Consider the following 13,336-nt stretch of genomic DNA (forward strand, 5'->3'; position numbering starts at 1 on the left):
GACGTGGTCTGAGGAGCAGAGAAGAGGACAGGACTGCTTCTGCCCAAACCTGCGCAGGGCTTACCAACACCCTTGGGCTTTGCTCCCCAGGTGCATCTTAACAGTTAAGACCTCAGGAAGGGCTATTCCTTGAGCTGTCTTGGCCTTGACCAGAGAGTACCTGCTGCATGTCCCATCAGGTTGGTCAGCACATCTGGCGTGACCATATACGTGCCGTGCAAAATAAGGTGGAAACGCCATTTATCCTGGCCACCATTCCTTCATAAGGGACTGCATTATTCCTCCTCACACCTCTGTGTGCCCAAGCAGTACAAACCACTGACCCAAGCTAACGTTCATAGGTATTGAGCACTGTTTGGTATACAGAGGTATATTTATGTTTTTCAGTTTATGACTGCAAATCTATTTGCATTTGAACTGCTCAGTCTGACGCTTTGGCATTTTTTTCCTGAAATTTACCTCCATGACCTCAACCAGCTCTGCATTATCTTCTCGTGCACAGTGGTTTTGCACCTAGAAATACAGGTACCACAGAGTAAGCAACTCAGCATTTCAGCAGCGAGCACCCAGACTTACTGGGAACATCACTTTGCTGACTGTGAGGAGAAGCTGGAGTTGCAGGGCAATGTTTTGCTATTTATCGCCATCAGGACTTGTAAATTTCTGAGCCTTCAATTTCACAGAGAAAAATCTATGTGTGTCTTCACATCTGCTCCTTTTTTTCCAGTCCTACCTACCCCAGTGCACCAAGAAGTCATCAGTCTTCGCCAAATGTTGGTGTTGGGGGGAGTGTTATTAGGCCACTATACTGGTTGATCTGACACGAGTAGGGGCATTAAAGACATCAGAGATGATCTGTAAAGGGAGTTTGGGGAAACCTAGGAGAATAAGGCCAGCGTAGCTTTTCCAACGGCAGGTTGTTTTGCTCCAAAAGCTTTGCAATGTAAGGTCTGTACTATTGTTATCAATGCTTAGTGCATGACTGAATTTCTATTTGTTTTTTCAAACTCTGGCCTCATTCAACCTCAGTGAGCTTGCAAGGGTCATTTAGAGTGAAAGCATGCTTGTAAGTAAACATCGATTCACTATGTTAGACAAAGAATGAAAATGAGAACAAATCACATTACATTTGCTTTGATGACTTGTTCATGCACCTTACTGGTGGACTGTCTATAAGTCCATATTTAAAACTAATCTCAATAAAGGTCAGGGGGTGTTTTTTTTCTTTTTACAGAAAGAAAAAGCAATTTGGTAACAAATTAAACATGCAGAAATGTGGTGGGTGCAGAAGTAATGCTTAAGCAGTCATGTTGACCAAAGGCTCTCACTGATAGCCCTTTGGCAAGAGTCCCACACTCCCCAGGCTAGCTGAACTGCTGCGGCACACGCACAGCTCTAGTAATTGCTGGCATTTTGAGCTTTTCCGGATCACTTTCTTCTGACCATGTTTTCTTCACTTTTTCTGAGTGCCTCAGCACAAAATTCCTGTCCTCTTTGATGACTGGCTGAATGTGTACATCACATTTCCTCAGTTCAAGCTATGGACACAGGCAAATATGTGTTCCAGGTTTGTTTTGTTCAATCAGCTGGAACTGTCATACAATCGTGGTTTGTTGTAAAACAGAGACTAGGTACAGAATAGGAAAAAATACGGCTGCCGTCTACTTTTCTGCACCACCTCTGAATACTCCCTCATATGCCCCTTCTCCTTGTCATGAGTGACTCCTTCCCTCTTCTGCAAAGCAGTCCATGAAGATTCCCCAGACACACCTCCTGCCACAAATCTCTGCTTCTCCAGCCATGAGCTGCTCCACAGCCCTGATAATGAAAGAGTAACTGTTTCATCATAGGCTTTATCCCTGGTTCCGTCTGCTCTGTCTCACGGACCCAGGTCTTTGCCTGGGGTCGTTCCTTCTCTCTCAATAACACTCTTTGTAGGGCACTTGCTACAGCAGTGACTCAGGCTATTACAGGGCCATAGTGCCCGATTTTGGATAAGGTCAATTTTTTCATGTTTCTGAGAGTCCTGTTCTTTCACTGCATTTAGTTCTTTAAAAACTAATCTGGGAAGGCGGAGGGCATCACTGCACAACTTGCTTGTCAAGAGGACAAATAACAGACAACATCTCAGAGCAGCCCTACTCTGCCCTGAGAGGAGATCAGCTGTACGATGCATTGAGCAATGCGGTTTTGAAACTGCTGAGTTGACATGAGGCTTCAGTATCACATTTTTTAGCTAAGTGTGGCCCACATGAAGCACTTTTAAAATAGCAGGACATCATTCAGACTCATTAATAGGTCTTGCTGTGCCAGGGCAGTATCATTTCTCTCTTTATATTTTTACTCTTTTCTTTCAAAAACTCTCTAGAGGACTTTAAGTTGAACAAGAAGTGGGACAGCACTGTAATTTAACATCTGAGTCTTCTTTTTTTTCTGACGGTTAGCCTATATTTTTCTTTTCTTAGTCCTGTCCCATTGCTCTTCACTATGAAGTATATCTCAGTGTCACGATTATTCAACTTGCTTCACGCTTTCCTATGGCTTTTACAAGTGTTCACCTTTTCTTCTCTCACAGGGAATCTGCGATCAAGCCAAATCTCTGCCCATCCACACCCAGGGGAGGAGGCAGGCGGGCAGGCGCAGCGAGCGTCATCCAGCAAAGCTGCACAGCTGCTTGGTGGGAGCGTCTTATCCCTCCTTCAGCTACTGTCGGTTGTGCAGCTCAGGCCACAAGCTGGCCTAAGGGGAATAGGAGGCTGATAAGGATTGCTCACAAAAACTTAAATGTCCAGTGAGACAGTAAAGAAGCCCAGCCCTTCCCCATACTACATGTGACTCTCACACGTAGAGCCAAAATTCACGCCGCCCCTGGGAAGTAGGAACAACAGCGCTTTACCATATGAAGACATTCTAATCCTAGACAGCACTCCTGTTTCCATAATTAAAAGGGACCTGTAAAACATTTACTCTCCCTCCAAAATTGTGCTCTTTTTTTTTCAGTGTTGTGCATTACGTGAACAGTCCCTGAAATCCTCCCCTCAGTGTTCCTGGCAGATTTTTGCAGGGGGTTGGGAAGGTTAGTGGTTTATTCAGAGGTGAGGGGCTGTTGTCTATTTTGCACTTTATAAACTTCAGGAATTAGGTTTTCATCCAGTTTTGCCAGGGGGAGTCTCAGAAGTGGGGAGGACCCAGCGAGTGCCTCCGGAGGGGGTTAGCTGGTTAGCTAAAGTGGCAGGTGTGGATGGTTGATACAGCCCTATCTTCTCCCAAGCTCATAAATCACTGGAAACACACAGACTAACAAACACAAACCAACCCCCAGACTTAAAATGGTTCATTTAAAAAATCCCATTACCTCTGAATTCCTCATTGTCAGGTTTTGGACTCTTGTAATGTCACATTTGTGTTACTTCTTCAGACACAGTGTCTCCTAGAGAAAAGTCTGAACTTTCCATGTGAAAAAAAAGCAGGTTTTTATTTATGACATTCTCTGAATCATCCTTAAATATCAAGGAATAGGAACAAGGCTTTTTTTTTTCTCTTTTCACAGAAAAACCTTCAAGAGCTAATTTATAAAGCTCTTTTGTCTCAGACCACAGTCATTATTCTGGGCTACCAACCATCCGCGTTCACTGTGGTGATGGATAGTGCCAGCGGAAAGCCACGGTAGCTTCTGCACTGTTTATCACAAGTGTGATGTTGGCTTTCGTGTCACTTCCAAAGCCAGGGGTGAAGCCTTAGCCCCGTCACACAGTAGCATCCACTTTCCCACAGACTGCTTGGTACACAAAATGCGAACAGCCCTCTTTTATCCAGAGAGGTAAAATTGGACGAAAGGAACAGCTCAAGGGCTTAGCTCTCACGCAGACAGAGGCAGGAAAATAAACTAGAGGCTCAAAGCAGAGTAGATAAAAGAAGAGCAAACTGACATCGTTAAGAGCTAAGTCAATGAATGCTCAGAGCACTCAGCTCCTTGTACGACATGGTTGAGCTCTGCAGAAATGATCCTGAACGGCGAAATTCAGCCTTGGGCAGAAGACCAGGCAAGGTCTATGCATCGCTTACATCCCACTTAACCTGTGCGATTTCAACGGTGCGTAAGGCACACGCCAGATCTCTGCAGAAGACCGAATTTTCACTTTATAATTCCAAGCAAAGAGTGAACAGTGAGAGTTTAGTTGTGTTTGTCACAGAAGGTGTGTTGGAGGCCTCCTTCCCACAGAGACATGGCTGAATGTTTTTATAGAACCATAGAATGGTTTGGGTTGGAAGGGACCTTAAAGACCATCTAGTTCCAACAGCCCCGCCATGGGCAGGGACACGAATACTCTCTTTATTTTTATTTTTAAGATGCTGGTCTGGTCAACAGTCTCTTGGTGTGTCTTTTGAGCATGTCACTAAAAAGGCATGTTGGCAGATAACTTTGCATCTGTAATTTCCAAGAGGAGAGAACCATAAGCAGTCTCCTGTGGCGCAGAAGTTCCTGTGGCTACCTGGACCAAGGGATTTAGATAAAATTTGCAAATGGGACAATTGTCTTCAGCAAGTTGGGGTTTTTTTGAGTCTGGCTGCCATAAAGATAACATATCCAAGGTAGTTTTGATGAAAAACTGGAGGTGGGTGGTGTTAGATTAGATTTTAAAAAAATACCCAAACAAATTATTGTGAAGAATCGTTCTGCTGTTGGTGTTCAGGCTCTATCTTGCTGCCGTGCTGGGAGGAGTGGCTGCTCTGCTGGTTAATAACACAATTCTTCCTTAATGAGCGGGGCTGCCTGGCAGCAGTGCGTCGCCCGTGTTGCCTCATGATCCGAGACACCTCCCATCACCACTGCGCCCTCCCTCCTTTTTGGGAAAAGTGCGGGCAAAGTCCTCTAGTGTGAGAAAAAACTCTTCCAGCCAGTGATCGCAGGGAAGGAAACCAGACGTGAGGTCCCCAGATTGTAATTCTTATGAGGCACCAGACGCGTGTCCAGATATATTTCTGTTTACATGTTTCAGCCAAATGATTTGTCTAACTGGGTATTGACATTTTGTTGTATCAATCGTACTGCCTTTTGTTCCGAGGAAGGGAACGGACCCTCTTCCTAACGAATATTGACTCCCCTGCGAGGGGAGGGAGGTGACCGGTCGCCACGCTGCCTGCGGCACAGGCTAATGGGGTAGGGCAGAGTTACACTAATCTGTACCCAGTTCCTGTTACAGTGCCACCCGTCCCATTACTGCAGCTGGAGAAGTGTTGCACCAGAAACAACAGTGTGACATTGGCCTGGAGGATGCCACCTTTGAGCCACAACCCGGTGGAGGGTTATATCTTGGAACTTGATGATGGAGATGGTGGCCAATTCCGAGTGAGAATTTCATTCAGCATTTATTTATGTTTCTTTGTATATGAGTTTCCTCAGGATATGGATTTGTGTCTGTCTGAGGGTGGGGAGAGGGGGTAGGGAAGATACGGGCTGTCAAAACATCCCTGCTTCCGTTATGTGGATGTAGAAAGCCCCAGCTGCAAATCCTGCTTATTAGAAGGACCCCCAGCTTGGGTAGGAAGTTTGATTGAGGTTATTCCTGGGGGTTTGGCAAAGAGGGCCTTGCTGAGGTGGAAGATGGAATTTCAAGTCACTACTACATCTACTGTGTGGTCCCCCTGGAGAGTACCACAGCAGAAAATCCCATACAGGCCCAGAGGAGCTGAAAGTGGTTCATTCCACAAATCAGAGATTTCTTTGAAGCCCCCGCTCTCATCTGTTCGTAGCACCCTGTTTCGGGAGCTGAGATTTCTTGCACCAGAAATACAACACAATTTTTTCCGGTTTTCTGAGTAAAAATGGCATCCTGCGTAAAAATACAGGATTTCTAAATCTTTTCTCTGGGAGTGGGTAGACCGGGCTGATGGAAGCTTTCCGCAGACACTCTGCCATGGGGTTGGTAAGTACAGGCAGGCATCTGAGTGCCATCCTTCCAGACCTTCAGGGTGATGCCACAACTGCTTGCTCCTGACTGCTGGTGCAGGGTACTTCTAGGCTCCCTTCCCCTTCAAATAAACAAACTACAGAATTAATTCAATCAGCATCCTGCCAGCCACATTCTGGTGGAAGCTGTGGCCTTTCCTCCTCAGGCAGGCTTCATGCTCCTGTTGCTCCAGGACCAGGCTGGCCCCAGTGCATTGCCTAAGGGCTAGTGCCTCAAAAGCATCTGGAGACCATTGTGGAGTACAGCTGCTCTCTTCACAAATGGGAAATTTTGCCAAAACACGTGATGGCATTTCTTTGGGAGCTGCAAACTGGCTTCCCACTGGAAACCTAAGGGTTTCTCAAGCTGCAAATGGACTGGCACGGGTCCACCTAAGGAGCTGCCTCCTGTGCCAAACTACTACACCCATAGCCAGCAAAGGCACCTGATTTGGATGCCCCTAATTAGAAGAGACAGCAATATTGGCAGGGCATTTTGAAGAGGGCACTGCGTTTCTGGAAGGTCTCATCAGTTCCTCAGTCCAAGTGTCATTTCACATGGGTTTGAAGAGGCTGGTCTGCACTACTGAAAGTGTGAAAAGGTACCTTTGTGGACAGCTGCTGGCAGCTGCTGCCATAGTTCATATTAGTAGGTAAGAGTGTTATTAGTGCATGATGAATGAAGAGTTAGGAACAAGGTGTTATGAATTCCAATGTCTTGGATAAACCTTGTCAAGTGCTATTCACATCTAAATAAGTACTTGTGAATAAACAAGATTTCAGGCTGGTATATAGCCAAGCCCATTTGTATGGGGAGGTTTGTAACTGGCAAAGGTTTTAGGATTGCCAGTGCTGTCATGTCAAGATTTTGGATTGAAAAGGATACAAAACCATCTCAGTCCTTAAAAATCTAGGATGACAACTTCTCAGGGGAACACTTTACTTGCTGTGTTAGGAACACCCTCAATTTTACCCATTGAAAGATAAACTGCAGGCTTTTCAGCAATGCTATTTCAATGAGAGTTTGCTGACCCTTTTCATGACGGATTATATATCTGAAAGCAGTGACACTGACTGCACTTTATCAGTATTCAATGGGTGGATTAAAGGAATGTTTTTTGTCTCCCATCATAGCAGAGAGCATCAATCTGAATAAACACAAGCAGTGAACAGTGGTAAAAATATGAAATGGATTAGAAAATGTGAGAGTTGTTCTATAAATACAACTTTTTGCACAGACAGCCTATGTTATAACATGGAGATAAATTAAGCTACTCTATTAGAACTCTTCTTTCTCTCCATGAAAGATCATCAGCTAACTCAGGACCCAAGAGATTTTGTTATTTGTAGCAGCCACTACGGTTGTCCAAAGTGGACAAACATGTGACCCGCTGTAAACTTCAGTAATCCCTTTCTTATTCATCACATACTTAATTCACTTTAGGTTCATATCAAGGATCCTTAATCAACAGGACTACTCTTGAGCATATACTTAAGTCTTAACTGAACTGGGGCCTGAGTGGTGTGCTTAGTCACTGCCTTAAGCACTTTAGGCCCCTTGCTACCATAAACCTATGGCTTTCACAGAATCAGAGAAATCAGAGGTGGAAAGGAACCGTGGCTTTCAATCCGGTGCCAAAACAGGATTTTTTCCTTTCGTGTCATTTTCTGTTGCTTTGTTCCGTTTTCCATCAGACATGAGGTTTCTAGGTTTCTTTCAATTCATCATAGACTCTATAATCTGACTGATCCTCTTCATTAGTCTGCCTAGATGTTCCTCCTCCTGAAATATTTCTCATTACACAAGTGCTTGCTGTTTAATAAATCTTTGCAGACTTTTATGATGTCTCTGTTGTCTAGTTGACATTTCATCATGTGATGCATGTGATCCTAATCTTTAGGAGATCAGTTTCTTCTGTCTCTGTGTTTGCAGGTTTCAAAATTATATTTTAACACAGGCATGGGACAACCTTTCCAACAGAATAAAACAATGCTTACTTGTTTTTTTTATTCTTCCATGCCCCCCGTTTTTGGTCCTACATAAATATAAGGATAGTCACGGTGGGTCAGACACTAGGACTACTATCCAAAATAGTGTTTTGGGGTAGATGTTTAGGAAAAGAGGATAAAAATTAAGATCTTTCTGTCTTGCCCTTTATTGCTGTACCCTTCCAGCTTCATCTTCACCTTAGTGTCTCCACTGCTAACCATCCTTGATGTCTCCTCTGCTGTGGCTGTCCGTGTTATAACAGCATAACTTCTACATCCTGGGGAGCAATGAGAAGCTGTTCACTTGTGGCTTATATTTAGAAGTCTTAACATGTGATCACAAGGCACAGAGAAACAGTTAAACTGTGTGCCTCTTTCTCTTTTTTTTTTTTGAATGTTTAGGAAGTATATGTTGGCAAGGAGACTCTCTGCACCATCGATGGCCTTCATTTCAACAGTACCTATAATGCAAGAGTCAAAGCGTTCAACTCATCGGGAGTTGGTCCTTACAGCAAGACAGTTATTTTACAGACGTCGGATGGTGAGTTGGGTTTTTGCCAGTTTCTAAGTGAAAAGCTGCAGGTCTCAGTGGCAGGACACTTGCATCTCTTTATACCCACTAACACCTTTGGCACTTACTGGCATGGAGATTTTGGATCATCTGAGCAGAGAGACCCGGAATTGGGCACGCACAGGGACTGAGCTCTCCTCCTGGCGCTTTTGGGAATTTTCCATTATCAGTAACACTTTAGGTTTCAAATCATGCAATTTTATTTGGCTGTAGAAGTCTGGGGTCTAAGTAAGATTCGTATTTGCTTTAGCATACAGAAGCAGTTATGTAACACATGGGATATTTTTGTGCCACTCTTGTCTCCACTTCTCCGTATTTCTTTGGAATTTGACTTTTTCTTCACTACTGCTTCAATTTCACAGCAAGGTTTGTTAATACAGAGATGGGAATTCATGCTTGTTCCTCTGTAATTATACTTGACATCCATATGGGCATTACAAGAAGTTCATCTTCATTAATGATATTGTAATGAATCAAGAAGTGCATGCTATTATCACTTCCACTTTTATGCTGCGTTGCCAAAATAGGCCAGTATAAAATATTTATACTTTAAGAGCTTTTTATGAGGTTTTCCCCCCCCCCCCCCTTTTTTTTTCCCTTTGATAAACTAGTGAAGTCAGTCCTAACCAGGACGGACACAGTGGAACTCCATTTCCATTAAAGGCAATCCCGAACCAATTCACCTATGTGAGCAGTTTCCATGTCATGGAGAAGCCTTTGTCTCCTCAATGACTTTCTTGTTACTGTGTGAGAACAGAAAGTCACTGCCCTTAGCAGCTTACGTTCAGAGGAACAAGCACAGGTAATAATATGAGGCACTTCTGAGCTGAAAAACAGCAGGGTACCGGCGCAAAGCAGTCTTGTGTAGCTGCCTACGGTAACGAGGAAAGGCTGACTTTATTACCTGAAAGTGCAGTGGGGTCTTTAGGAAGGCAGAGTCTCATTCTCCTAATTGAAGTGAAGCAGACGACACTTGAACGCAGGCCGTTCTGCCATAATCCTGCCTTTCCTTTTCCCCTTCCACAGTGGCGTGGTTCACCTTCGACCCCTCCTCAGCTCACAGAGACATAGTGCTGTCGAACGACAACCAGACTGCCACCTGCAACAGCTACGATGACCGGGTTGTTCTTGGCACAGCAGCCTTCTCCAAGGGCGTGCATTACTGGGAACTGCATGTGGACCGGTATGACAACCATCCGGATCCAGCCTTTGGCATTGCCAGGATTAACGTCGTCAAGGACATGATGCTCGGCAAGGACGACAAGGCGTGGGCCATGTATGTTGACAACAACCGCAGCTGGTTCATGCATTGCAATTCTCACACCAATCGGTAAGCGCCTCCTGCATGCTTTTCTCATTACGGATCATTTTTTTCTGCTTTGCATCAGAGGAAGGGGTCTCAGCAAGCCATCTAGCCCACCTCCCAGCTAGATGTAGTTCTTTTATTCCTTCTTAAAAATCATCAGTGGCAGTGACTGCACCTTTGCAATCTGTGTTGGTGTTTGTTATCCTCACCGTTGGCATTTTTTTCTAGCCTAAGTCTCCTCTGCTGTGAGTTAAGCCTGTCGTTGCACGGCCCACCCGTGGCATCAGCAGACAGGAATGCAGTGCCCTGGGATGCAGGATTTCTCTCTCATTGCTGGAGGAGGGCAGGGAGAAAGGTGGTTGATTCTCTTCCTTAGGAGGAGTCTTGGCTGCAGGGTTGCACAATAATGAGGCAAAGCGCTGGTGGTGGCTTGTTCAAAATGCAGGTGTTTATTTCCAGTCCTGAAAGCTGATGAAAGGTAATGCTGTAGGTCACACCTATCGAGATCTGGACACAAGGGGCTGTTTGGCAGCGAGGGCTGAGTGACAGCTTCCATCCGACTGAGCCATTGTACTGAAGAGCTTTGAACAGTGTCTCAACAAGTACAACCAATTTACACAAAGGAGGATTTCGGAATGCCCCTGAGCCATCCTTACCAAACCCCTCTTTCTCCCACCACTTAGAGGCTCTGTGTGCTCTAACTAAAGCTACCTCCAGGGTGGAACGACACAGAGACAAGGTGTATCAGCACAGCGCCAGCGTTGTGTTGACGCGACTGCATGGCTTTCAACCCTCATGATAGCTGCCTCTGCCTAATGCTGGCTGTGTTTTCCTCGACATGATTCAGGGGAGCTACGCAAGGTCAGCTTCGCTTGAAGGTCCCTGGGGTACCACCAGAGCAGAACTGCACTGCTCTCTCTCCGTGTCCCATGAGAGGCTCAGGCCCTAGCTGAAGGTCAGCTGAGTGCTATGGGAACTGAGACCTTTGAGAATATCTCAGCTGAAGAGTGTGATTCAGGATCCTAAGTCCCTTGCTTATTTTGGAAAATGGTATATTTGTATTCATACTCTAACTCACAGTGGGGGAATGATGTACAAATAAAGTGACTGACCAAGGATACACAGCACGTCTGTGGCAGGGCGGGAATCGATTTCCATTTAGTTTTCTGACTGTTCCAGCAGGTCTTCCCCACTCACTAGCTCAGCTGTTGTTTCTGTTATACCAAATGATTAAAAGAAAGGCTTGCAGTGATTTTTAAAATGTTCAAATGCTAATATTATCTCCTTAAAGAGATAATTTCATGCCAACATGCATTGTATCTGAAAGTTGGTTGTAATGTCTCCAGTTGAACAGTTATTTATACTCTAAAGCATACTTGTGTTTTAAGTAAGTATAGTGCAATTGCTGGGATTTTTGTTTGAAGCATGGTTTGATTTTGCAGTTCATTACAGACAGGTGGAAGAACCTTGTAGCCGGATCCAAAGCTGTCTGAAGTCAATTGGAACGTTTTCATTGGCTCCCAAGGCCTTTAATGATGTCCTAAGTCAATGTAGAGTAAAATAACATCAGTATAATAAATATATCAAAAAGTTATCTGTTCCTTTAATAGCTCGATTCGATTTAGGGCGGAAGTAATGTTAAGCTGTATTAACGTTAATGCTGTGTGAAACAGCTTATGTTTTCTGGAAAAAAGCTGGCAACCCATTCCGTGTGCTACTGTCCCAGAAACCTATTTTATGGATTGGGTCCTCGGCATGCTCCTCCCGGCAAGCAACAGACGAGCGAAGCAAAACCTTTCTTTCTGGGAAGCACAATGGAAAACACATCGGATTTCCAATCATCCTTCTTCAATAGGAGAACAAAGTGCTTTCTGTTGATGATAGTTTCCCAGTTTTTACTAGATAAAGCACAAAGGCTTTGCAGGCACATCCAAGGCACAGATAGACCCGTGGAACAGCCGTTCGAGTAAAGTATGCTCGTGAAGGGCATGTAGTCTTATGAAATCACATGCGCTTCAATGAAATTAGGTCTAGGCATTATATTTTTAACCATGAGAGTCAAGTAGGTCAGTTTTTTAACTCATTAGCTGTAATAGTCTTGTGGAAACAGTTATTGCTGCCTAGCTGTTTTTCCCCACTGGAGACATGGGCATGATAGCACAGTGTCGCAGTCCAAAGGAAATTTGTTGACAGCTTTTAGCCTCTCAGATGTTATTGTGATGGAGGCTATGTATTAGTAATCATTTCATTCCTTCCTAATCTTCATGAGAAGAAATTAGGGTAATAAATAAATTACTAACTTCAAGGATAAGCTGAGGTGAAGCTTGAAAGACCTGTTCATGGGACCTGTCATGTTTAGAGTACTTCCCTGTTCTTTTCACTTGCAACATGCAAAATTGGACCTGTCTACATCCTTAAAAACTAGCATGACTTCTGTAATGCTGGAATAAGAGGCATGAAGAGAAGACTCTCATGCTATCAAAAACAGAGGGGACCTTTGACAATAGGTGGAACAAACATTGGTCAAGAAGACACTTTAGGGTAGGGATGTAGCTTTGGGAGATACCTTTCAGCTCATTGTTCCTGGAAATAATCAGTTCACAGGAGAGATGTTACACGCTCATTGCTAAGAGGCATTCATTGCAATAGATCTGTTCCTTGGCAAAGTTTCCAAGAGCAGGAGTACCTGGTGCTATAGGCGATACTCTAGCATCCACATGGTTATGTAAAGAAAGAGACAGAAATCGCACTGCAATATTTTGTACTGAAAGATAGCGGGAAGTCAAAATCTAGAGAATTTGCAGTGTAGACTTAAAGCCCCCTGCAATCAGGAGAGTCTCTTCACTAACCCCAGAGATCTCAAGACCAGGTTTTCATCGCACAAAAATGTTATAATTGTCTGTAAAATACTGTCCTTGACAATAGACATGGTAAAGTTGTTAACTTACTGTAAACCCCATGATTTAAATACTGTTAAGAGAGTTAAACTAATTGTTCAGTTTATCAAAGTGGTCATAAATTGTCAAGCTTTATTTTTCAATAATAGTGAAACTTGCTGCTCTTCTTAATTCCTCAAGCCAATCCATGCAGTCCTATTCTGCACATCGTCCAAGCTGCTGCTGAAAGCATCTTAGAATAACAGCCTCCGCTGCCACAAGCAATGGCATTTTTCATGGTAGCCAAATTCTCCTATCTGTACTCTGATCTTCCGGGCCTCTGCACAGCAATTCCACACTCGGGAATTATGATTGCACCCAGAAAATTAAAATGTTCAGGACTGTGAGAAAAGAGGTGTGAAGACTGGGATTTACTTGAAATAGTGAGAGAGTGGTGCATATCTTCAAAAATGGATTATCATTTAGTGAATGCTAAGTATACACTGAAAAAGTATTGTAAAAAACAGTTGTATTTTCCTTTTACGTGGCCTGCAGATTATTACAGGCCTTTGGTATAACTGTCATTAAGTAGTTTAGAAAACGCATTACAGTAAAGCAACAGCTCTTTTACAAGCTGCTGCAGA

The 13,336-nt window shown here is 44.0% G+C and overlaps 1 protein-coding gene across 10 annotated transcripts in view; it reads left to right on the plus strand.

Annotated features, from left to right (window-relative positions):
* TRIM67 (tripartite motif containing 67) overlaps window positions 1-13,336 on the plus strand; it is a 34,784-nt gene that overhangs the window by 16,972 nt on the left and 4,476 nt on the right. For 3 of the 10 annotated variants that reach the window (XM_074578245.1, XM_074578247.1, XM_074578250.1), the window contains 3 exons: window positions 5,205-5,350; window positions 8,342-8,480; window positions 9,537-9,840. In XM_074578245.1, the coding sequence (XP_074434346.1) occupies window positions 5,205-5,350; window positions 8,342-8,480; window positions 9,537-9,840 (589 nt within the window). Of the gene's footprint in view, window positions 1-5,192; window positions 5,351-8,341; window positions 8,485-9,473; window positions 9,494-9,536; window positions 9,841-13,336 lie in introns of all 10 variants that reach the window. The other 7 variants (XM_074578251.1, XM_074578253.1, XM_074578252.1 and 4 more) reach the window with 5 other exon arrangements.

The sequence above is a fragment of the Larus michahellis genome, chromosome 3 (assembly GCF_964199755.1).
Source record: "Larus michahellis chromosome 3, bLarMic1.1, whole genome shotgun sequence".
NCBI classification, from domain to species: domain Eukaryota; kingdom Metazoa; phylum Chordata; class Aves; order Charadriiformes; family Laridae; genus Larus; species Larus michahellis.